At 42.4% G+C, this 26,149-nt stretch overlaps 2 protein-coding genes across 4 annotated transcripts in view; both read right to left on the reverse strand.

Moving 5' to 3' along the window:
- The window catches only part of LOC130106700 (inter-alpha-trypsin inhibitor heavy chain H3-like), a 15,460-nt gene extending 14,128 nt beyond the window's left edge, over window positions 1–1,332 (reverse strand). For both annotated transcript variants that reach the window (XM_056272916.1, XM_056272915.1), the window contains exons 1-2: window positions 1,199–1,332; window positions 777–806 (exon numbers count right to left, since the gene is read on the reverse strand). In XM_056272916.1, the coding sequence (XP_056128891.1) occupies window positions 777–806; window positions 1,199–1,315 (147 nt within the window). In that variant the 5' untranslated portion in view covers window positions 1,316–1,332. The remainder of the gene's footprint in view (window positions 1–776; window positions 807–1,198) is intronic.
- Window positions 1,333–3,005: 1,673 nt separating this feature from the next.
- mustn1b (musculoskeletal, embryonic nuclear protein 1b) lies at window positions 3,006–25,835 on the reverse strand. 2 transcript variants are annotated; one of them, XM_056273801.1, is made up of 3 exons: window positions 25,678–25,835; window positions 23,702–23,762; window positions 3,006–3,566 (listed from the first exon to the last, which is right to left on the reverse strand). In XM_056273801.1, the coding sequence occupies exons 1-3, from the start codon at window positions 25,807–25,809 to the stop codon at window positions 3,454–3,456; spliced, it is 306 nt and encodes a 101-aa protein (XP_056129776.1). In that variant the 5' UTR covers window positions 25,810–25,835; the 3' UTR covers window positions 3,006–3,453. The 2 variants fall into 2 exon arrangements, with proteins under 2 accessions (XP_056129776.1, XP_056129775.1); XM_056273800.1 differs by having other exon boundaries at window positions 23,642–23,762; window positions 25,678–25,819.
- Between the last annotated feature and the right edge of the window lie 314 nt (window positions 25,836–26,149).

A 26,149-nucleotide genomic window follows, 5' to 3' on the forward strand; every position in this document is an offset into this window, starting at 1 on the left:
GCAGATGGAGCTTGTAAAAAGGGATGATTAGCTGATGCATGACAGACAGGTAGATTTATTCATCTTGGTTTTTTTTTAGGGGGGGGGTTGGATTTTTCCCTCTTTTTCTCCCCAATTGTGCTTGGCCGATTACCCCACTCTTCCGAGCCATCCCGGTCTCTGCTCCACCCCCTCTGCTTAGACGGGGAGGGCTGCAGACTACCACATGCCTCCTCCGATACATGTGGAGTCGCCACCCACTTCTTTTCACCTGACAGTGAGGAGTTTCACCAGGGGGACGTAGCGCGTGGGAGGATCACGCTATTCCCCCCAGTTCCCCCTCCCCTCTGAACAGGCACCCGACCGACCAGAAGAGGCGCTAGTGTAGCGACCAGGACACACACCCATATCCGGCTTCCCACCCGCAGACACGGCCAATTGTGTCTGTACGGACGCCCAACCAAGCCGGAGGTAACACGGGGATTCGAACCAGTGACCCCCGTGTTAGTAGGCAGTGGAATAGACTGCCACACAACCCGGACGCCATTTTGATTTGTCTTGTCAAAATTAAAAAATAAAAAAAGCTAATCTTTTGTGGCAAAGGGAAACTGTATTTCAAGTTCTAGTTGCATTTTTTATAGCGCTTTTGTATTTCTCAGGATTCACCGGAAATATGTTATGTAATACTTTCCCATCTTCGTAAATGTAAGGTGGATGATAAATGAGCGGTAAGATTGGAAAGCTGCAGCGAAGTAATAATGTCAGTGGAGAAATGAGGTTTTGTGTCTCGCAAGTACCTTTATTGACCGGCTGGTAGCTTGTGCCTCCTTGGAGCAGGCCATCGAAATGACATTGTGCCAAAATATTAGAAAAACACTATTAACAATACTGATTAATGTCAAAAAGACCGTGTAAAAATATATCATGTTAAACAATTATGTGACTCATTTACATCCCTGTCTTCACTTTATCACACACACACATGCTCACCAGGAGAGTATTTACAAGATAGTAGTAACAGTAACAATCAAGATAAGAGACATACTGAGATGGAATAAAATGGGATTAAAATCGTGATGGCGAGCTAGGAGACGGCTGTATCGGAATCCGATAAGAACAAAAGACATGAACATAAATTAACGGTCTTTACACTAATTTGGCTTTGAATCAGACGTTGTGTAGGGAAAAAAAAAAGAAGAGTGCTCGTGGAGTTAGTTACCTGTGCCGCGACATAGTCGAGGGAGATGATCAGCGCCCCCCGGGCCGGGCTGGGAGGCCAGAGGCAGACACAGCCCCACAGCAGCAGCAGCAGCGGAAAAGCCCATGTTCCAGACATGACTGAATGTCCACTGAACACACACTGACTTCTCTGCCTTGAAAAGAGACCAGTCTTCCTGCCCAGGAGGAGGAGGGACAAAATGTGTGTGTTGTGCTGGACTTTTGACCAGCAGTTTTGGGCTGTGTGGCAGGGGTTCCCATTGGGGCATTTTTATGTCTAAACATTCATTTGCACAGCTGGCAGCAAACTCGAGTTAAGGGCTGAATGCAACCAAAAGAATAAAAGAAAGAAAAGGAGAAAGAAAAAAAAACCCCACAAAAACAAATCAAAAGTAAGGGATCAGTATTCCTCTAGGGAGGATCTTTTTGCAGAACAGGAAATCCCCACAAAGTAGGTTTATGTAGGACTGGCCAGCTCACACGCCAGTTCAATATCTCTAGAGTTCATCTGCACTTGTTGAACCACAGTTTAACAGGTGATAATGTCAGTGCTATCAGGAATGATGTGCGTGCGTGCGTGTTTTTGTGGCACATCCTGGGTTTTCTTCTTTAAACACACTTAAACCTTATTCAGTTATTCAATTGCAAGTGCAACCAAATACATTTGTGTGAACAAAATCCCTTATGGTCCTAACGCTTTGCTGATTCTTCATGCAGTATAAACAGAATAAATCACATTATTCTGGGTAATAGGTAAGTTAATTCCAAGGCATGTGATGATTCAGCCGTGGGTAAACAACTGCACACGCATGAATGAATTACATTCGCCTCTCACTTAAGTCCCTTCCTCTTCTCTCCCTCCCATACCACGACTCAGGGGCCCGTGCTGTTTAGTTTGATGTTTGTGTGCTTACATCATTCCCCGTTTGCCAAACTGGGAACAGTGGCGTACTGTATGGAAATCAAATGCATTGAACCAACTGTTAAGGCTGACTCCGAAATGTGAACCAATTGCTTGGTTTGGTTGGCGCTGGACATGGAGAAGAGAGTGTTAGATTAGATGAGACTATATCAAGGAGGGCTTTGTGTGTCGAATGAATAACCTTCTTGGCCTGATCCAAACCTGACTGGCTGGGTCCTGTTAGTAGGCGACTGTGTTTGTGCAAGGGGTTGTTTACTTAGCTACGCCAAGGCAAAATAACGTTTTTAATTGAGCTTGCTTCAAAAGGTTGCATTGGTATCCTAACCCGTGTCTCGTGAAATACTGCTACAAAGTGGATTTGTAAAATAAGCATCAATTATGCTGTTTTTTTTAAAAATTTATTTCTAGTTTTTCCCCTTATCCCACCCGATTAACCCAATGGCATATGGCCGGAACTCTTGTCGAATAACTCCACTGGCTCACGTTTCCACAGGAAGGAGATAGGCATAACACCAGCTTCCTTCAAACTCGTGTCGGCTGCTCTCGCTATTTTACACACTGAAGCCTCGCATGGATTGCATCACCTTCAAGCCGCGAAGGAGGCATAGGGAGAATGCTTTCAGTTGCTTGGCTGCAGGCGCCCGGGTGGGCCAGAGGGGTCGCTGGAAAACGACGAGTCCCCGAACACTAAACCGATCTACACCCACTATCCCTCGGGTAAGGGTGGCCTAATGAATGCCTTACCCCGTGGACGCTCTGGCCGTGACCGGTTACGGCGAGTCTGGGATACGAACCTCCCAGCCACATGACGAGCGGATTGCAAGAGCGGCTCAATTATGCTGTTTTAATGGTCAACAAATGACAAAGCAGAAATTGATAGCCAAGCAGAGAGGGACAGAGACATTTATTTACTGTATCTGATCAACTGGTCAAAAAGAACATTTCATTTACAAAAATGAAAAAAAAAGGATTTTTTTTAACAGTCAGTAGCACTCAAAACAATATAAAAATAATTCTCAAAGGTGATTTTCAGCACGTAAGTCCCAGTTTTAGTGTCCAAAACAAAAGCCATTCCAGTTGAGGGGAGTTGAATTCCCTGACTGTAAAAATTGAAAAACACTGCTGCTTTACACACCGACAGTGTCCGTATTGCACAAACTTGCCCTCTCGTTTTCTTCTCAGTTTCAGGTCTAGGTGGAGATGGAGACAACAGCCTGGGGCCTATAATGACTCATATGCCATTCACATTACGTACACGCCACACCCACAAACACACCAACTACATCAGTGCTGTTAGCTCATTTAAGTCCTGCTCCTCTGATGTGACTTGTTGTCTACTTGCCAAACACACTGGCTCCAGGGGCTTTGGCAGGAGACTTTTCCAAGGCTGTCTCTGCTCCTGATCTTACACTGCTGAATACAGATGGAGCTACTTTGCCCATGCGTTCTGGAAAGAAAGAGGCAAACAGACAGACAGACAGGCAGAGACAGAGAGACAGACATAGAGATGGGTGTGTGTTAAGCAGCCAGTTCTTGCAAAGGACAACTCGTATAAGAATTCACCTGGATGTTTCAGTTCTTACAAGTTCGTCCCTCTTTTAAAAGAAGTTCAAGTTATGCCTTGAGACGATCTCACATTCATGAGAAGCCAAAAAACATGCTCACTGGTCTTCACAAGCAACTTCATAAACATGTATTTACAAGCATACAATGCTGCACTGAAAGTAAAGAACAGCTTTTGCAGTGTATCCTAATTTATCCTTTTCTTCAGTCAGGTGCAATGCAACAGTATCCACAGTTCGTATCTCATTATTACATTACATTACAGTCATTTAGCTGACACTTTTATCCAAAGCGACTTACAATAAGTGCATTTAACGTAGGAAATCAGTATCGGTCAACGAAGCTACATTAGGTGGGCCGCATAGTCTGAGAATTTGTTTTCCTTCAGTGTTTTCTGCTCTTGCTCAAGTGGACAAACATTAAGTTATTTGGATTGTAAAGGTAAATACTGGCTGGTCAGTTGCACAAGATACCCCAGGGGCTGGTGCATGGTGTAGGTGAATGACAGTCAAATAATTCATTACATATTATTTAAGCAAGGAGCAAGATGATAAAATGTTATTTTCAAATGGATTTTCACGTCATACTTGCTGTCAACTGCCAGTGCCAAAGACCTGTAAAACAACCATTGTGTGGTTGCAGGGGCTACAGACGGGTTGTGCCTGTCAAAAAGCATCCCTAGTCCGCCCAGTGAAAATTTCAGAAAAAATTAAAGTCTTAGCTATATCCTTTAGACAACTGGCCATGTCACGTGATTTTAATACAACAAATATGAACGGTTACATTTTGGATTTCTTCAGTCAACAGTTTTATATATAGTTTTTAAATAAAAGAATTGTAAACTTATGAAGCGGTGCACACCAGTTCATTAGGTGGCAGCATGAAACTAGAACGTTTTGTGTCTGTGCAGCATTCAGTCATACATTAGAGTTTCCTTATGTTTTGTAGCCAATTGTCTTAGCTCACCAGGCTCCTATCTTCAGTAATTTCAATAAAACAATTTTTGCATGCAGGTCATTATTTCTTCGGTTATGTTTTCTAATGTGTGAAAGCTTACCAATGAATCACCAGTGCAGGTCGCTATTGTTCAACAGCGTTGCTGGTCACCAAGGCTTGTTATCTAACTTAAGCTTGCAATCAACTTTTGCCTACAGCTAGGTGACAAGCAGTGTGAGCTATCTTTCCTCTTGTCCTCTCTTTGTTGTCCCAGAAACTTTTAGGCATGCACATGTAACCTGCACGACAGGGGAATGGGCCTATGCTTGCGCAGGGACAGTTTACAGTCTAATGTCTAAGTTCAGTGGAGATTGGTGTAGGTTTTTTTCTAGACCAGATTCTAGTACTCACCCCAAAGACAACACACACACTCGTGGGTATAGTTTACAATAAAAAACCAATTTATTTCAACAGTTCAAAGTAAAGTTATTTCAATAGCAATACTAAATTAGATGTGTTATATATATATTTTTTTTTTTTACTCTATTATACTTTTTAAAAGTTCTTCCTAATATTCTATTTATTGTCTATATCTATCTATATTCTATTTTATACCCTTCTAATATATTACTTATGCAGCCATATTCTACACTAACAAATTAAAGAAAATAATCCAAAATAAAGTATGAGTGCACTCAAAGAAAATAATAAAGAAAAGAAAAGGGGGAATGATTCAGTCTTCCAATCTGTGCAAGGTGCAATGTCCAGATCCTACCACAATCACAGGGGCAAGTTAATGTAGAGGCGATGATGATGAATCCAAATCCAGGGCGATGATGGGGGCAATCCAAAGGGGGTATCCAAGGGTTCCAAAAGGTGTAGCAAGGGGGGTTGTTCGGGGTACTAAAAAAACCAGTCAGGATTCCAGCAGCGTACAAAACACAAGAGAAAAGAGTCTTCCTTCTTCCTTCAACAGGAGATCATCTGTCAAGGAAGCTTCGTGGGAGGGATCTTTTTTGTCGTAGTTCAAATGTCCTGTAGCTCAAATATCCGTAGTTCAACTATCAATAATTCAAGTATCCATAGTCAAAGTTGTCCGTATTTCTAAATATCCGTATTTCTCTTCTCTATTGTTGACGGTTGTTTGTATGGTTTAAACTCTGTAGCTCGTGTGCCTCCTAGAGGCTACTCGTGGAACTTACATACGTCACAGGGTACATGTAATCATGTGGGTTACATTCTCCCCCTCTAAACCGCATCAGTCTCTGCATGCGTCTAAACACTGTATGGTCTTGCAGAGGGTACTCTAGAAGAATCAGGGACATTTCTGCCCAAACTTTCGAAAAATGAGGCCATGGCTAGGACTAAAGGCCTTCCTAGTTCACCATAACAGAGTCTCTCAGGGGGATGTCTTTCTCTGATAGATCTTCTGATCGGTTCGCTCTCAGACAGGTTTCCGTCAGACAGGTCAGCCTGGCCTGTCACACCAGTGGGCGGTGCACTCTCGGGTTCAAGTGGGTTGTTTTCAGGTGAACGTCCTTCAATAGGTCCAATTTGAGGTACAACAGTAGTAGATGATGCGGGGTCTCCCTCAGGTAAGTGTCTTCGAACAGGTTGAGAGAATTCATCTGTGACTACTTCTGTCTCACGCCCAATTGGTTTCTTTTCAAGTAACTGATTGTGAACAGACTCAAGGGTATGGGGTACTTCACTAAGGAGTGGACTATCAGATTGGGAGAACTCCGACGGACTTGGATTCAACCCGACTGGGTTCAACAGTTCCGTGGCACGTGCTAGAGGGGTGGCCTGTGTGGTTGTCCTAATGCTTTGGGGAAACCTTGTGGAGATCTGTGGATAGCAATCCTCATCCTCGTCACTGCTGGGCATATCTGGGTCAACAATATTGTCGTGCCTGGTCTGCTGCGAGACTGCTTCCCTGCGTCTCAGCCTCCTTGTTGGTAAGTTTGTTTCAGGTTCTGAGACTTTATCTGTAACAGGTAGAAAGCCGCAGGGCAGAAGAAGGTCTCTGTGAAGGGTACGGTGTGGACCTTCACCCTGTTCTTGCTTGACGACATACACTGGGCCATCTCCCATCCTCTTCACCACAGTATGGACTTCCTTTTCCCATCTGTCCGCAAGTTTATGTTTTCCTCTTAAATTGACATTCTTCACCAGGACTCTATCTCCGGGAACAAGTTCTGCGGCTCTGATCTTTTTATCAAACCTGGCTTTATTCTTCTCTCCCATCTTCTTAGAGCTTTCAGAAGCAAGTGCATAGCTGTCTTGGAGGCGCTGTCGAAGATGTTTAACATACTCCGAATGCGACTTGAATCCAATTTGGTCTGGTGTAAGGCCTAGAACCAGATCAATGGGTAGTCTTGGCTGTCTACCAAACAACAATTCATATGGAGAGTAGCCTGTGGTGCCATTTTTCGTGCAATTGTATGCATGGACTAGCGGTTTGACAAAGTCCCTCCAATGATATTTATCCTTGTCTTCTAGTGTCCCGAGCATGCTGAGAAGGGTCCTGTTAAATCTCTCGACAGGGTTTCCACGTGGATGGTATGGCGTGGTTCTGATCTTTTCGGTTCCAATCAGACAGCACAACTCCTTGATGGTGTGGGATTCAAAATCTCTCCCCTGGTCACTGAGAAGGCGACTTGGAAAACCATACTGTACAATGAAGTTTTCCCACAGTGTTTTGGCAACCGTATTCGCCTTTTGGTCTTTCGTGGGGATGGCAACGGCAAACTTGGTGAAGTGATCCGTGATGACGAGGATGTTTCTAGTGTCCTTACCATCAGGCTCAATACAGAGGTAATCCATACACACCAGTTAAAAGGGGATAACTGGTCTGTATATTCTCCATATGAGCAGCATGCTGGGAATTGGCTTTCCGCCTCACGCATCTTTCACAAGTCCTACACTTCTGTTCAACAGACTGAAACATCTTTGGCCAGAAAAATCTGGAACGAACAAGATGAAGGACACGCTGAGCGCCAAGATGACCGACTTCATCATGAAGGCCTTGCAATGCTCTTTCTCTGTGGCTACTAGGCAGCACCAGCTGATAGATCTGATTCCCACGATCAAGACATTTCCTGAACAGTACTCCATCTATAAGCTCTAGTCTATTCCATTCTCTAAGGAGCAGCTTGACTTCTGACAGTTCATAGGACATCTCTTGAAAAGTGGGTTTTCGGTTTCCTTGAATGAAACTGATCACACGTCTGATAGATGGATCCTGTCTTTGAGACTGATACCAGTCATTGTGAGTCATTCCAGGGAGGGTGCCTTGTCCAGAGAACACAAAGTCATCAGGGATGGCAGAAGCATCTAAAGCTAAGGATTCAGCAAGAATGGGGAGTTCTGGCTGCAAATAGTCAGCCAAAGTGGTCACAGAGTGGCGTTGACATAAAGCCGACAGCATGTCACCAGAAACAGTTTTGCTTTCTCCATCCAGAACCCTTTGCTTCAGCTCTTCTATCCTCGCTTTCTCCTGCTTGAACTCCTCATCTTCTTCTGACGGACTCTGAGGTCTTCTGGACAACCCATCGGCATCTTGATTGCTGATCCCAGCCCTATACTTTATGGTGAATCTGTAGGTTGACAGAGCGGCTAACCAGCGATGTCCTGCTGCATCAAGCTTTGCTGTGGTCAACACATAAGTTAGGGGGTTATTGTCTGTTAAAACCTGAAATTCTGTTCCATAGAGGTAATCATGGAATTTCTCACAGATGGCCCATTTCAAGGCGAGGTACTCTTGCTTGTGGGCAGGATAGTTTTGTTCACTTCTGGATAGTCCTCTGCTGGCATAAGCTACAACCCTCAGCTTCCCATCATGTTCCTGATAGAGCGCAGCACCGAGACCATCGCGGCTGGCATCAGTATGCAGGACGTAAGGAAGATTGGGATTGGCGAAGGCAAGAACAGGGGCCGAAGTCAGTTTATCTATGAGAGTTCTAAAAGCAACGTCACACTCTTCAGTCCACTCATTTCCAAAAGGTAAGGTGGGATTGATGGAAGTCTTGACCCTGTCCTTCTTGTAAATCTTCCCTCTTTTCCTTGGAGCAACATAGCCAGCAGTTAGAGCATTCAATGGCTTTGCTATTTTAGAGTACCCTTCCACAAAACGTCGGTAATATCCAGCAAATCCTAGGAAGCATTTGAGCTCTTTTCTGTTGGTGGGTTGAGGCCATTCTCTCAAAGCAGAGACTTTGCTTGGATCTGTGTGGACTCCATTGGCATCTACAACATGGCCAAGGTATTTAACAGAAGTCTGGAAAAAATGGCATTTTTCAGGGGACAACTTTAGGCCATAGTCTTTGAGCCGGTTCAACACTTTCATCAATCTGGCCTCGTGCTCTTCTAGTGTGTCCGAGAAGACAATCAGGTCGTCCAGAAATACTAGTACTTCATTGAGATGCAGGTCTCCAACACATTTCTCCATCAGTCTCTGAAAGGTGCTTGGTGCATTTGTTACACCTTGGGACATACGATTAAACTCATAGAAGCCTAGAGGGCAGACAAAAGCGGTCTTGTGCTTATCTTCCTCTGCAACTTCTACTTGATAGTAGCCTGACTTCAGATCCATGACAGAAAACCATTTGGCTCCACTAAGAGCAGAGAAGGTGTCTTTGATGTTGGGGAGAGCATAGGCATCTTTGATCGTTCTCATGTTCAGCTTCCTGAAATCTATGCAGAGTCTTATTGCACCATTCTTCTTCTTGACAACTACAATGGGGGAAGCAAATGGAGACTCTGACTCGCGAATAATTCCAGCGTCTAGCAGCTCTCTTAGGTGTTGTTTGACAGCTTCTCTGTCAGAGGGATGAATGGGTCTGGGTCGCTCTCTAAAAGGGGCCTCATCCTGGAGTCGGATGCGATGTTTTACTGCAGTCGTATGACCATGAGACAAGTCATCGACAGCAAACACCTCTGGCATGCTGTTCAGCTGGTGTGTGATCCGTTTTTTCCACTCTTCTGGAATGGGGGAATCTTCCAAATCAAAGTTGGTGGTGTTACTCTGAGACTGAGGGATGTCAGGCACAGTCATATTTTGGGATTCAGACGGCATCACATACTGTGCTACCATCATTTCAGCTATCACCTGCCTTGGATGCAGTGTGACACTACGATCAGTCACATTTCTGAGAATGACAGGAATCTTGTTTAAAGATCGAAGTGGAGTTTCTATCAAGAAATTTTCAACGAACACTCCACCAGGTAAGGAAACGGTTTCAGGGGATTCGACCATGAAAAGGGAACATGGGAAATGTTTCTTCACTCTGACATCTCCAAAGACAGACACTTTTCTTCCTGGTGGAATGGTGACAGGGTGGCGTCCATGCAACTTAACATGATTGGCTGAAATCTCTTCCTGATGACTTAGGGCAACATGCTGGAACAGCAAGATACAGTCACTATTGATATTGGGCCTTTGTAAGAATTCTCTTCCATGCTTTTCTATGCCACCTTCATATAATCTGTCAAGGACATTGGTTCCAATCAATAGGGGAATCTGAGTGTTAAAATGGCAATTTGGCACAATGAGAACTAATGAAGAGACCTGTTCAGCTACGCCAGTGATGCTGCTGGGGAAGGAGATGAGGGCTTGGCTATAACCCTGGTAAGGAACATGTTGGCCACCTGCACCTTCTATCTGGAAAAGAGTCTGAATGGGTTGGATGGGGAGGAACGATAAGTGGTTCAAGTAGAATGTCTCTGAAATGGTTGTTACTTGGGAACCGGTGTCAAGGATTGATTCACATTCTATTCCTTCAATGGAGACAGATGCAGTGCAGCGTGGCCCTACAAGTTCACAGGGAAGGGATTGGCTATTTTGGTATCTTTGTCTGTATCTATTTTTTCTTGTCTGGGTTCTATTCATAATATCATTAATGGGTTTGGGACTCTTATGCTGGTACTTAGCTCCTGAATGTCCCGAAACAGGAGCTGCTACTAGTTTAAAGGCATGGAGGTGAAGGTATGCGTATTCCTGTGAGCTTCACGTTTTTGTCTCAGCTCGGTGTTCTTTTGATGGACAAGAACGGGGTTGGGGGCACTCACACAGTGGACAGCAATGTGACCATCTCCACCACATTTAAAGCAGAACCATGGCTTGGGAAAACGAGGCGTGTAAATTCGAGGTCTGGAGGCATTCGTGACCATGCAGCTGGTTTCAATCTGAGTTCTGTTTGGCTGTGGTTCTTCCTTGATGGACAGGGTTGCAATTTGTTTCTTTAACTCGGCTACCTCATTGCGGAGTTTCTGTGTGTCTTCATTTTTGTTTTCGGCTGGGGCTTCGATTCCATAAACAGTGTGGGCATGCACTGAAGCTTTTGAGCTCCCTAGATGTTTCTTCATCCTATCTAGTTTAGCTGAACGACGGCCTTCTTCTGTCCTAAGCTGATGAAGCAATTTAGGAAATGAGGGTGGGCTATTTTTTTTCTGTTCAAGCTGAAGACCTAAAATCAACGAGTGGTCCCAGCATCCTCTGCAGAACTGTCTTATTAAGTGTTTTTCTGAATCTACAAGTGAAGCTCCCCCTCTAGAGATGACTTTAGTGAGGAGGGTCTGAAGTCTGAATAAATAATCAGATGGCTTCTCTCCAGAATTCTGGTTTGCACTCAAGAATGCAGCAAAAAGCTCTTCTCCATCTTCTACGACTCCAAAGGCTGATTCGATGTGGTTTACGTACGCAACAGGGTTTGCATTGACACCAAGTGGTTTCACCATGTCAGAAGCTGGACCAACCAAACTCTCTAGAACCTTTCGGATTTTTTGTGAATCGGTGACATAGGTGTCACTTAGAAGCAGCTCAACTTGAGTTCTCCAAGCTTCATAATCTACTTCCCTATTTGGCTTTGGAAGCCTACCTGAGAAGGTTCGAATTTTACTTGGGCTACTGTATGGTTGTGTTGACTCATTCTTAATAACATGTTCTACTACTACGTTCTGATGCTCGGGGGATTAATGATGTCTTCTTCAAGGCTCATTGAATTACGCACGGATGAGTGTGTGGTTGGAGCACGGTGAATGTCAGATATAGATGGCCGTCTGTTACATTCTTGGGTCATGCTAGGCATGTGCTCAACATCAATGCTAGGCTGAGTGTCCTGCATAGGGCTGTGTTCCGGTAAAGACGTGTTGTCAGTTTTCTGTGATGCTGTAGACCGAATGCGCCTCAGTTCATTTTCTAAGATGGAGGCATAGCCTGACATGGCACTACCACCAATAGCGCTGAGTTCTTCGAGATATTGCTGGGCTAAGTCTTTGCCTATTTCCTCTTGACATATTTGTCTAATTGTTCTGACGTTCCATAGAGTAGTTGGATCAACAGGGCTAGGTATAAGGCCAAGGGTATCTGGGGTTATCCTGGTGATTGACTTTTCACACTCAAATTCTATTATTACCCTACCATTAGGTTGGTTGGGCTCATCCACAACTCTGATGCAGGATGAGATCTTCCCATGTTGTTCGAAGAAGCTTATTATCGTTTCGGCAGAGCTCATTTCATTGACGCCTTCAACTAATAAGCAGTTTTGTCCATGGACTTTATACTGATTGCAAAGATCCATATCGACTGTGTTATTTTCAAAATAAAAAAATATATAATCTAGTATTTTATAGAGAGGTGTGGTCAGTGGGGTAGTATATGGCCTGAAACGCTAATTAACCAATCTCCTGGCTGGCTCGCCAACTTTCTGTAACCTGCACGACAGGGGAATAGGCCTATGCTTGCGCAGGGACAGTTTACAGTCTAATGTCTAAGTTCAGTGGAGATTGGTGTAGGTTTTTTTCTAGACCAGATTCTAGTACTCACCCCAAAGACAACACACACACTCGTGGGTATAGTTTACAATAAAAAACCAATTTATTTCAACAGTTCAAAGTAAAGTTATTTCAATAGCAATACTAAATTAGATGTATTATATATATATATATATATATATATATATATATATATATTTTTTACTCTATTATACTTTTTAAAAGTTCTTCCTAATATTCTATTTATTGTCTATATCTATCTATATTCTATTTTATACCCTTCTAATATATTACTTATGCAGCCATATTCTACACTAACAAATTAAAGAAAATAATCCAAAATAAAGTATGAGTGCACTCAAAGAAAATAATAAAGAAAAGGGGGAATGATTCAGTCTTCCAATCTGTGCAAGGTGCAATGTCCAGATCCTACCACAATCACAGGGGCAAGTTAATGTAGAGGCGATGATGATGAATCCAAATCCAGGGCGATGATGGGGGCAATCCAAAGGGGGTATCCAAGGGTTCCAAAAGGTGTAGCAAGGGGGGTTGTTCGGGGTACTAAAAAAACCAGTCAGGATTCCAGCAGCGTACAAAACACAAGAGAAAAGAGTCTTCCTTCTTCCTTCAACAGGAGATCATCTGTCAAGGAAGCTTCGTGGGAGGGATCTTTTTTGTCGTAGTTCAAATGTCCTGTAGCTCAAATATCCGTAGTTCAACTATCAATAATTCAAGTATCCATAGTCAAAGTTGTCCGTATTTCTAAATATCCGTATTTCTCTTCTCTATTGTTGACGGTTGTTTGTATGGTTTAAACTCTGTAGCTCGTGTGCCTCCTAGAGGCTACTCGTGGAACTTACATATGTCACAGGGTGCATGTAATCATGTGGGTTGCACACAGATGGCTTATTCCAAGATAGTCCACCATCCAGAGCATATTGATGCTGGGTCCACTTTTGCATCAGACGCTGGCACTTCAACATATGGTACAGTCTGGTACTCCAGTTGCACTGTGGTAGATAGGGAGGACCTGCAGCCAATAGTTAAAATGGCTCAGTGGATCGTCGGCTCCCCACTTCCAAACCTGAGAGACAGCCACTTAAGCCGTCTCCAAAAATGGGCTGCTAATATCATGAGAGACTCCTCACACCCCAGTCACCCCCTCCCCTCAGGAAGACGCAGAATCATACACACAAGGACCAACAGGCTGAGAAATCTTTTTCCCAAGAGCTGTGGACAGGCTGCTGAATCTATTAACACCCCAACCCCCCAAAACAAATTACCGGCTAATGCAATAACTGTCAACGTTTACAACCATATATGGTATTTTATTTTTACAATTTTGTATGCCCATATGACTTTACATATTTATTATATTTTTATATATACATAGTGTATATATATATATACATACACATTTATACACACACATACATACACACACACACACACACACACACACACACACACATACAGTGCTGCTTGAAAGTATGTGAACCCCTTGAGCAGTTTAGTTGTTTCTGTTGTTTTACCATGATTTTCTTATTTTATCATCACCAGTTTTTATGTATGAAATGTCAGATATATGTTTATCAATTGCATGTACTTGTTTAGTGGGACTTGTTTAAGTAGCCCAAAAACTACATGAAATATGGAATTAGTATATGTGCAAAAGTAAGTGAACTCCCAGCTGCATTGGTTAAGTCAAGCAGGTAACAGACTGAGGTGAAACACATTTGGGTGCTTAATTAATCACTTAAGCAGACCAATGAAATGAGACATCCTTGGGAAAGGGTTTGGCCTGCACTAATTAAAAGACAGAGGAAACCAACCAAACCACTGTGGTCCCATACAAATCAACAATGCCGAGAGCAAAGGAGATATCCGAGGACATGAAGAAGAAGGTAGTGACAGCCCATCAGTCTGGGGAGGGCTATAAGACCATCTCCAAAAGATTCCAGCTCCATCCATCCACTATAAGACAAATAATTTACAAATGGAGGGCCTTCAACATGACAGCAACTCTGCCTAGAAGTGGACGCCCATCAAAAATATCACCCAGAAGCACCAGAAAAATAATAAATCAGGTAAAGGCCAACCCACACATCACCTCTAGAGAGTTGCAGACCTCTCTGGTAGCATCTGGGACAAATGTGCATGCGTCTACAATCAGATGGAAATTGAATAGCCATGACATTCATGGGAGGGTTGCTAGAAGGAAGCCTCTGCTCTCAAAAAAGAACAAAGCTGCCCGTTTCAACTTTGCCAGAGAGCACTTGGACAAACCAGAGGCCTTCTGGAAGTCCATTCTCTGGACAGATGAGTCCAAGATAGAATTATTTGGTCACAATCAAAACCAACATGTTTGGAGAAAAGCCAACACTGCATATGAAGAAAAGAACCTCCTCCGAACAGTGAAGCATGGTGGTGGAAATGTGAAGGTCTGGGGCTGCTTTTCTGCTTCTGGACCTGGACGACTCCATATTATCCAAGGAACCATGAATTCTCCAGCATATCAACAAATTCTTGACCAGAATCTCCTGCCATCAGTCAGGGAGTTGAAGCTGGGACGAAAATGGAGTATGCAACAAGACAATGACCCAAAGCATTCCAGCAAAACTACAAAGGAATGGCTTCAGAGAAAGAGGATTCATACTCTGAATTGGCCCAGTCAAAGTCCGGACCTTAATCCAATTGAAATGTTGTGGCGAGACCTGAAGAAGTTGGTAGATACCAGCTGTCCCTCCAACCTCTCTCAACTGGCTGAGTTCTGCAAGGAGGATTGGGCAAAAATCCCCATAAGCAGATGCGAGAGACTGGTTAGCGGTTACAGAAGACGTTTGGTTGAAGTAATGGCTGCAAAAGGAGGAGCCACAAGCTACTAATACAAGGGTTCACATACTTTTGCACATGTTAAATTTTCAGTTTTTGTGAAATAAACCACCTTTGTTGAATTAAATAATGAAAATATATCTTTTTGTGTGTGTGTCCATTATTTGGAAGGTGTGCTTTACAAATTGGAATTTGGATGCATGTGTAATAAGCTTATTTTAATGTTTTTTACAAAAACAGTGACCATGTCTGGAGGGTTCACAAACTTTCAAGCAGCACTGTATATACTTGACTCACTGGATTATTTTGCTCCTTATTTGTTCAGCACTTTCCCTACCATTGAGTGTTTTTTTTAACAAAGTTATATATATATATACACTACCGTTCAAAAGTTTGGGATCACCCAAACAATTTCATGTTTTCCATGAAAAGTCACACTTATTCACCACCATATGTTGTGAAATGAATAGAAAATAGAGTCAAGACATTGACAAGGTTAGAAATAATGATTTTTATTTGAAATAAGATTTTTTTTACATCAAACTTTGCTTTCGTTAAAGAATCCTCCATTTGCAGCAATTACAGCATTGCAGACCTTTGGCATTCTAGCTGTTAATTTGTTGAGGTAATCTGGAGAAATTGCACCCCACGCTTCCAGAAGCAGCTCCCACAAGTTGGATTGGTTGGATGGGCACTTCTTTGAGCAGATTGAGTTTCTGGAGCATCACATTTGTGGGGTCAATTAAACGCTCAAAATGGCCAGAAAAAGAGAACTTTCATCTGAAACTCGACAGTCTATTCTTGTTCTTAGAAATGAAGGCTATTCCATGCGAGAAATTGCTAAGAAATTGAAGATTTCCTACACCGGTGTGTACTACTCCCTTCAGAGGACAGCACAAACAGGCTCTAACCAGAGTAGAAAAAGAAGTGGGAGGCCGCGTTGCACAACTGAGCAAGAAGATAAGTACATTAGAGTCTCTAGTTTGAGAAACAGACGCCTCACAGGTCCCCAACTGGCATCTTCATTAAATAGTACCTGTTAGAGCCTGTTTGTGCTGTCCTCTGAAGGGAGTAGTACACACCGGTGTAGGAAATCTTCAATTTCTTAGCAATTTCTCGCATGGAACAGCCTTCATTTCTAAGAACAAGAATAGACTGTCGAGTTTCAGATGAAAGTTCTCTTTTTCTGGCCATTTTGAGCGTTTAATTGACCCCACAAATGTGATGCTCCAGAAACTCAATCTGCTCAAAGAAGTGCCCATCCAACCAATCCAACTTGTGGGAGCTGCTTCTGGAAGCGTGGGGTGCAATTTCTCCAGATTACCTCAACAAATTAACAGCTAGAATGCCAAAGGTCTGCAATGCTGTAATTGCTGCAAATGGAGGATTCTTTGACGAAAGCAAAGTTTGATGTAAAAAAAATCTTATTTCAAATAAAAATCATTATTTCTAACCTTGTCAATGTCTTGACTCTATTTTCTATTCATTTCACAACATATGGTGGTGAATAAGTGTGACTTTTCATGGAAAACACGAAATTGTTTGGGTGATCCCAAACTTTTGAACGGTAGTGTATGTTTGTTTAAAGAAACACTCAATGGTAGGGAAAGTGCTCAACAAATAAGGAGCAAATAATCCAGTGAGTCAATTAAATTCTTTATGAGACAGTACAAGCCTGTTTCATGCCATAAGCAATCATCAGCTGTCACTGTGTGTTTTGCAGCAAATCAGAAAGGTAAGTAAAAAAATCATCGAAAACATGAACGATAAAATCTTGAAAAAAGTCCCTGTAAACCAATGGAAAAACACGGGCCAAGTATTAGAATGGTTTAAGAACATAGATGACAAGAAGATATGTTTTGATATCTGTGAGTTCTACCCCTACATAAGCAAACAGTTACTATCCAAAGCCATTGATTTTGCTGCTAAACACATAGTGATATCCGAACAAGACAAGAGACACTATATACCAGGTGAAGGAATCACTTTTGTACCACAATGGAAACCCATGACAGAAAAAAGGTAATAGCATATTTGATGTAACCATGGGCAGCTTCAACGGGGCAGAAACATGTGAACTAATTGGAATATATTTGTTATCTCAATTACAAGACCTAGACATCAATGTCGGACTCTATACGGATGATGGGCCAGCAATTTGTAGCAAAACACCAAGAGAGGTTGAGCAAATTAAGAAAACAATATTCAAAATATTCTCAAACAGTGGGCTAAAAATCACAATTGAAGCGAACAAAAAACAAATTGATCTTCTGGACATCTCAATGGACCTTAGGAACAGCACATACAAGCTGTACATTAAGCCCAATAACACGCTGCAGTATGTCCATAGAGAAAGCAACCACCCACCCTCCATCTTGAAGAACATCCCAGAAAGCATTAAGAGAAGACTCTCAAAATTATCAAGGAGTCCATCTTCAATGAAACTACACCCCCATACCAAGCTGCATTACAAAAGAGCGGCTACAATTTTAAGCTCAAGTACAACCCTCCATTAAATACTGACTGCCAGCAAATCGACAAACGTAGCAGAAAATGAAACATCACCTGGTACAACCCACCCTACAGTGATACCGTGGCCACAAACATCGGTAAGCAGTTTTTTGAACTTTTGGATGAGTGCCTCACCCCAGACCATCAACTGAGGAAAATGTTCAATAGGAACACCATCAGAATTAGTTACAGCTGCATGCCTAACATTCAACAAATAATACTGTCCCACAACACAAGAATCATGAACAAATCAATGGCACCTTCATCACAATCGGACTCCCCCAACTACAACTGCCGTGTGAACGACTCATGCCCCCTTGAAAGAAAATGCCAGACGAAAGGAGTCATCTACCAAGCTACGGTGACGAGAAATGACAATGGCAAAATAGAGACATACGTCAGTCTAACAGAGGGAACTTCAAAAACAGGTTTAATGCACATGTGTAGCTTTAGAAACAACAGTTTAAAGAATGTAACATATTTAAGCTGTTATATTTGGTCACTGATGGACAGAAACGTTAATTATTCAACCACCTGGAAAATCCTCTCAAGGAAAAAGTGTATTCAACCAGTAGTAAAATGTGCAATCTATGTCTAACTGAAAAATACTTTATTTGCAAACCAGAAATGTCCACATTGAATAACAGGAATGAATTGGCCAGCAGTTGCAGACATAGATATAAGCACCTATTTTGTAATTATAAATAAATCATGCCAATAGACAAATACCCCCCCCCCATTGGACCATTAGCGATCATGTGTTTTTGAATTTTTGATTGTCGCATCTCTCCCTTCCCCATTGGATGTTGTGCACATGCATGATGAGGCAGTTAATGGTATGTTCTTTCCCGAGTAGCTTTATTGACAGCTGATGATTGCTTGTGGCATGACACAGGCTTGTACTGTCTCATAAAGAATTTACTTGACTCACTGGATTATATATATATATATAATTTTGTCTTTTTATTTATATATTTATATATGCTGCTAAGTGGAGTGGATTGTTGCCAAACTAAGATTCATTGTGTCTAATATGCAATGACAATAAAGCATCTATCTATCTATCTATCTATCTATCTATCTATCTATCTAGCTATCAACTGAGAAGTCTGTGGCTCTTCCAATGTCTGATGCACAGGCACAATCAACTAAATACTGTACTTCTACTAACAATGATGGCGCTCACTATTTCTTTACCTTTAATGCCTCTCTATTTGTCCCAATAAGCCCTATAGATGGGCAGTTACAAGGTTTTTGTTCTATTGTAGATTTAAGTCCCACAACAGGAAAATCGTTTTAAAGGGAAAAGGGTTAAGTAGCTTGTTTTATTGTACTTTAGATATATTTTCTTTATAAGCCTATGGATGACATACCCCATAACAAGTTGTTGTTTTTTTTTTCTTCGTTTTTTTTTTGCTGACCTCTATTCTTAAAAAAGTAAGAAAAGTTATCTGAAAAATAAGATTAGACATGCTCATCTCTTTACCTTAAACATAATTTGCTTTGTAAGCCTTAAGGTGACACAGCTCTATAACAACTTTATCAGGACTGTACTGTTTATTTCTGTTCTAAAATGGCTTTGGAAACAGGGGAAAAACCTCCACAAAGAATTGGTCTACTTTTTTCTTTGCCCTAGACATTTTTTATTTAGCCCTATAAACCCTTTGGATTAGATAATTTTAAGCAAGTTTGTCAGTATATCTGTCGACAGGCTAACAAACCTCCCTGTGGAAGTAGCCTCCGAATTTCTTTCTATCAAAACCTGCAATGAATTTACCTCCTTCTTCAATGACAAAATTCATGACAGGTTATGCGTTGTCCCTATGTCAACCTAAAATCAATTCAAATAGCATGACACAATTTGATCCTATCAATCATAGAAACTTGGAGGACATTATACAACATCTGATATCCTCCTCCTGCTGCCTTGATATTCTGCCAACAGGCTTTTTAAAAAAATGTTTCTAATTGCATGGCCTCAGATCTTCTACAAATTGTCAACACATCTCTTCTCTCAAGGTTCTTCCCACTGGCCCCAAAAACTGTAGCCATCAAGCCACTCTTAAAAAAGAACAATCTAGACACTTCACCTATGAACAATTATAGGCCCATATCAAGCCTCCCGCTTCTAAATAAAATCATTGAAAAAAACAATTTTCCAACAGCTGAACAATTACTTGGCACAAAACAACTGTTATGATGTCTTCCAGTCAGGATTTCGACCACACCACAGCACTGAGACTGCTTTTGTTAAGGTCTTTAATGACATTCACTTAAATACAATGGTAGAATCTCAGTCCTTATTGGATCTCAGTGCTGCATTTGACAAAGTCAACCACAACATATTACTAGACTGACTGGTAAACTGGGTGGGGCTTTCTGCCACAGCACTTAACTGGTTTGAATCCTACTTAAATGACAGGAACTACTTTGTATCTATAGGTAGTTACAAATCTGAGCGGACAAAAATGAACCTGTGGAGTTCCCCAAGGCTCCATTCTGAGGCCTCTTCTGTTTAACATCTATACTTAGCACAAAAAGTAAGGACATTTGTGTTTGGTAGATTATTTCTTTGTTGTAACAATTCTTCTTGACAATAAATCTTATACCGTTGGAAAGCCTGTTTATTTCCCTTTTAAATGGTGCCACATTTGTAAGGAACATGCATTTGTGGGATGAGCAGCAGAGCTGAGTATGTGGGTTGTGCCCATGAAAAATTTGCCAAATCTTCTCTGCCAATGCCAAACAGCTTATTTTGCTGTTGCTATTGACTCTTGTTCTGAGCTTCTGGTACCCCAGGTGCTGACAATCAGGTGCCTGATATAAGATTTATTGCCAAGAAGCATTGCTACAACAAAGAAATAATCTACCAAACACAAATTTCCTTACTTTTTGTGCTAAGTTTATATGCTCCCACTGGTTCAGATTATGGAAAACAACAAAATATGTTACCACAATTATGCAGACAACACACACATTTACATAACCATATCACTAGGGGACTATAATCCCATACAAGCGCTGTGTAAGTGCATTGAACAAATCAATGATTGGATGTCTCGGAATTTTCTTAAATTAAACAAAAATATAACTGAAATAATTGTCTTTGGAGCCAAGGAAGAATGATTAAAAGTCAGCGTTCAGCTAAAATTGTTAATGTTAAAAACCATAAACCAAGCCAGAACTGTTGGTGTGGTCATGAATTCAGACTTGAATTTCAACAGCCACATTAAGACTTCAGTTTTTATGCACCACATACGTATCTGGAACAAACTCCCAGAAAACCGCAGGCCCGCTGTAACTCAGTTAAATCAAGGCTAAAGACTTTCCTGTTTGCTGCTGCCTTTTACATTCTTACACTGCATGGTAACTTTTAATCTAATTTTTTATCTGTCTTGGCTTATTTTTATATCTTTTTAAATTTATTTTATTGCATTATGTTTTATGTAAAGCGCTTTGAATTGCCTTGTTGCTGAAATGTGCTATACAAATGAAATTGCTTTGCCTTGCCTATATTTGTTCTTAAATTATCAACAAAGAAAGAAATGTATCTTACCTACTTATTTATTTACCAAATATATTTTTGTTCTGAAATGATTAGATCACTCATATCCTTACCTATTAAACAGGAGTAGTTGGGTCAAAATGTGTCATTTACTTAGTATATGCACTTAAACAACAGTAAGAGAATACTCTTGTGATGTGGCACTAATTCTCTTATTGCCATTAAAGTCTTGCCTGCACTCGAAATTTAAACCTTTCAAATTAAAACATTTTTTTTTTCATTTTCCCTGCAGATCTAACAATAAGGCGGCACAGTGGCGCAGTGGTTAGCGCAGTCACCTCACAGCAAGAAGGTCCTGGGTTCAAAGTCATCCCAGATTGTCCTTCGTGTGAAGTTTGCATGTTCTCCCCGTGTCTGAGTGAATTTCCTCTGTGTGCTCCAGTTTCCTCCCATAGTCCAAAGACATGTAGGTCAGGTGAATCGGCCTTACTAAATTGTCCCTAGGTGTGAATGTGTCAGCCCTGTGATGGCCTGGTGGCCTGTCCAGGGTGTCTCTCCGCCCGCGGCCCAATGACTGCTGAGATAGACTCCAGCATCCCGTGACCCGAATTCAGCTAAGCGGCTTGGATAATGGATGGATCTAACAATATTTCATTTCAATACACTTTTCCCCAGGGGTCAGGATGCATCGTTTTCATCGCCACAGCTGAGGATTGAATCTTGGTCAAGGGTTATGACTTTAAAGGTTCCTTTTTAGGCCACTTTATCATGTGTAAAGTGACAGAGGTCACTGTAGATGAGGAATCCTACCACAGAACCAGATGAACCCACTCCCTCCTCTATACAGAGGATTAGATGGCGGCTACGCCAGGCTGCTCTTTGTGGACTTCAGCTCTGCATTCAACACCATCCTCCCCCACAGACTGGTGACCAAACTGACAGAACTGGGCCTTGCTTATTCCATCTGCCTCTGGATTAAGGACTTTCTGTCTGAGTGCCCACAGAGGGTCAGAGTAGCCCCCCCCCCCCACACACACACACACATCTCCTCAGCCCTCAGCCTCAGCACTGGCTCCCCACAGGGCTGTGTGCTGAGCCCCCTACTCTACACCCTGTACACACACGACTGCACCCCCGCTTACTCCAGCAACACCATCGTCAAGTTTGCAGATGACACTACGGTGGTGGGGCTCATCTCTGGGGGGGATAAGTCTGCATACCGGGACGAGGTGGAGCGGCTGTCTGTGTGGTGCAGGGAAAATAACCTGATCCTCAACACCTCCAAGACAAAGGAGCTGATTATAGACTACAGGAGGAACAAAACAGACAGTCATCCCCTTTTCATCGGCGGGGACTGTGTGGAGAGTGTCTCGGGCTTCCGGTTTCTGGGCATACACATAGAGGAGGGCCTGACCTGGAGCGTCAACACCACAGTGCTGGTTAAAAAGGCACAGCAGAGACTCTACTTCCTGAGGATCCTCAGGAAGAACCACCTTACCACCTCACTGCTTGTGTCCTTCTACCGCTGCTCCATAGAGAGCATACTGACCTACCGCATCTGTGTCTGGTTTGCCAGCTGCACAGCAGCAGAGAGGAAAGTGCTCCAGAGGGTCATCACAACCACCCAGAAGATTATGGGATGCCCACTCCCCTCCCTGGAAGACCTATACAGTTCCCGCTGCCGCAAAAAAGCTCATGGCATCCTCAAGGACCCATCCCACCCAGGACACCATCTGTTTGAACTGCTGCCCTCGGGCAGACGTTACGGGACAATAAGAGCTCGGACAAACAGACTAAAGAACAGCTTCTATCCCCGAGCCATAACCGCACTAAATGCTGCTAAGTCTTGATTCCTGACTTTTTGTGCAATATGTTTGTGTCCAGTAGAATGTAGAAATGAATGCGTGTGTGTTTTATGTTTTTAATTCTTTTTATATTGATCTTTGCACTGATAAGAACTGCACTTTCAAATTTCGTTGTACTTGTACAATGACAAATAAAGTTCTATTCTATTCTATTCTATTAGAAACTCACACCCACTCAGACAGACATTGAAACAGAACAGGGCCTTGGCACAGCATAGACCACAATAATGATAATACTCTGACGGTGAGACAGCCTCTGTGTCACATGACTGAGAGCTACAGCTTGCCAGTTGAACTTGTTGAGAGGCCAATGGCCAGTATAACGCTCACTTAAGTTGTTGTTGTTATTGTAGCAGGCCAACAGTGACATTACAATGCTGTTAAGCAAATGTGATAATTTTAGAGCAGAAAGATATAAAATGTCCTCACAGACATGAACACGACACGGACATCTAATATGGTGTCACACTACTTTTCTGTGTCTTAAGTCATATGGGAAACAGGAACAGCAACACAAGGATGATATTATTTACTGACCACAATCCACCATAACTTCATAGGTTTTACTCTTGACCTCGCCTTTCAGTCCCAGCTTACTACGGGCTCCTTTGAGGTCCTCCTCCTTCATCGCTGGACGCTTCTTTTTCACCTCACCAGGCTTAGGAAGTGGGAGAATAGGCGAAGAATGTGATTCATAAATGAAAAAGAAAACAAAACAAGATTAAGTGTAAAAATATAAGCAGTGTGAACTGCATATATCTATCATACAAATTTTCATTGCTCAAACAGATAATTGCTGAATAATACTTAAGTAAATTGAATAATGCTATACTTAAAGGATAATTAAGGTTTTTTTTAACCTGGTTATTTTCATAAAAGGATAATTAAGGGTTTTTTTAACCTGGTTATTTTCATAGTTTTTACCATTGCACACATTGGTTATGATATCATTTTACCCACCAAATTTTTGGGGAGATCTCAGGCCCACCACTGGACTCAGTTTTAAAATAGCATCTTAGTACGAGCGTCAGACATATTTCAGCAAGTCCGATTTAACCCAACTATTAAAACCATATGGAATTGAAAATTAAAGTTCAAAGTAAAAGTTATTACCCGAAATGGCAAATATTATCACTGATCAATCACATTTTCACTGTCAGGTGAAAAGAAGTGGCTGGCGACTCTACATGTATCGGTGGAGGCATGTGGTAGTCTGTAACCCTCCCCAGATTGGCAGAGGGAGTGGAGCAGCGACCGGGACAGCTTGGAAGAGTGAGGTAATTGGCCTGATACGGTTGGGGAGAAAAAGGGAGAAACCCCCCCCCCCCCAAAAAAAAAAAAACAAAACGAAAAATGAAACGGTCAGATTTGGGCTATGGGTAGTGACCGAAAGGGTGAGATCGCGGATAAAGCAGCGGAAATGAGTTTCCTCCGTAGGGTGCCTGGGCTCAGCCTTAGAGATAGGGTAAGGACGTTGGACATCCGGAGGGAGCTTGGAGTACAGCCGTTGCTCCTTCGCGTCGAAAGGAGCCAGTTTAGGTGGTTCAGGCATCTGATTAGGATGCCTCCTGGGTGCCTTCTTTGGGAGGTTCTCTGGGCACGTCCAACTGGGAGAAGACCCCAGGGTAGTCCCAGAACTTGCTCGAGGGACTACATGTCCAATCTGGGCTGGGAACGCCTCGGGATCCCCCAGGAGGAGCAGGAGGGTGTTTTTGGGGAGAGGGACGTCTGGAGTGCCCTATTTAGCATGCTGCCACTGCGACCTGATCCTGAAGAAGCGGCTGATGATGAGATGAGATGGTCAGATTTGGTGGGCCCATTAACCAACAGCCCAGTCGGACTCACAGGGAGTAGGCTGTGGGTATAAGCCTGCCATTGGACAATTATTTCAGTCAGAATTCTCCTCCCCTTCTACATTTCCACAGCCAGGTACCTATCAGTTAATTGTTCCATGCAGAGTTGGTAATGAGAAGATGGAAGTCGCACAGAAATGCCGAAATTAGTGTAAATTCTGCCTTGTGTTGCTGTTGCATTGGTGCACGGACTAATTTACTGAATGTGTGCAGTGTCTTGTTTACACAGAAAAATTTGTCACTATGGCCATCTGTAAATACATCCAGGGAAAAGTAAAATGCCAACATCGCTCGTAATGAGTGGGTGAAAACAAAGATACAGTTCTGTGACCTGGTTAGACCAAGTTTTGGAATACAATGGATTTCAATGGCTTGCATAATGTCACTCTCTGACGTTGGCTAGCATAACACAGCTGCTGGTGAGTGGGAGAAAATCATTGTTGGTGTCGATCTTCTCATAGACCATGTCAACAACAATACAAAACCTATAAAAAATAAACCAGCCGTTTCTAAAGGGTTGTTTTCAGTTGTCCTGGAAGACATCACTGGTAATGGTGTGTCCTGTGGTGTTACTGCCTCAAAACTCTCCAAAATGAAGGTGGTAAGTAAAAATATCATAACAGATAGGTATGCACAATGGCAAAAACTATGAATTAAGACTCAGGTAGTACAATGTGAGTTTGGCAGTAAAACATGGATGTTTGGCTTAAAATGGCCTACCTGTGACATGCTTGGTTGGTCTAGAGATCCCAGAGATAGTTGTATTAGCTTGATGATGTGGCCTGTTCTGTTCCATTTCCCCAGTGAAGCCTTAACCATTATATAGCCTTGGGGCAGCCCCTTACTTAACATTTCCTTTCAATGATTCAAGCAGACCCCCTACCCTCTGTCCCTCTCTGTCAGTTGTCAGTGTGTATTATTAGCTGTGACGTGAGGGATGATGAAGCTGGAAAGGGTCCTCTGTATTTGTATGATGGGCTTTCAAGCCAACAGCTGATAATGCAGCTGATAATACTGGGCACAAGCCTGGAGGCAAACTGTTTTTCCCTTCTTTTGCCATAACAATTTGAATTGAATGTGTCCTTTAGTACAGACACGCCCAGCTTCAAATTAAACAAACCCCTAACAACTTAAACTTATGTCATCTAGAGACATAAAGCTGATCAATCGCCAGTGGGTGGGAAGCCATTTT

This window comes from Lampris incognitus, chromosome 2 (genome assembly GCF_029633865.1).
Source record: "Lampris incognitus isolate fLamInc1 chromosome 2, fLamInc1.hap2, whole genome shotgun sequence".
Classification (NCBI taxonomy): domain Eukaryota; kingdom Metazoa; phylum Chordata; class Actinopteri; order Lampriformes; family Lampridae; genus Lampris; species Lampris incognitus.

Bases quoted from the DNA above. Each gene is read 5' to 3' on its own strand.
- mustn1b (XM_056273800.1), bottom strand. From the start codon at position 25,809: ATGTTAAGTAAGGGGCTGCCCCAAGGCTATATAATGGTTAAGGCTTCA. The intron at 23,763-25,677 runs GTAGGCCATTTT...CCACTTCCTAAG, and splicing joins ACCAACCAAGCATGTCACAG to CCTGGTGAGGTGAAAAAGAA. The intron at 3,567-23,641 runs GTCAGTAAATAA...CTTTCTTTCCAG, and splicing joins TGAAGTTATGGTGGATTGTG to AACGCATGGGCAAAGTAGCT.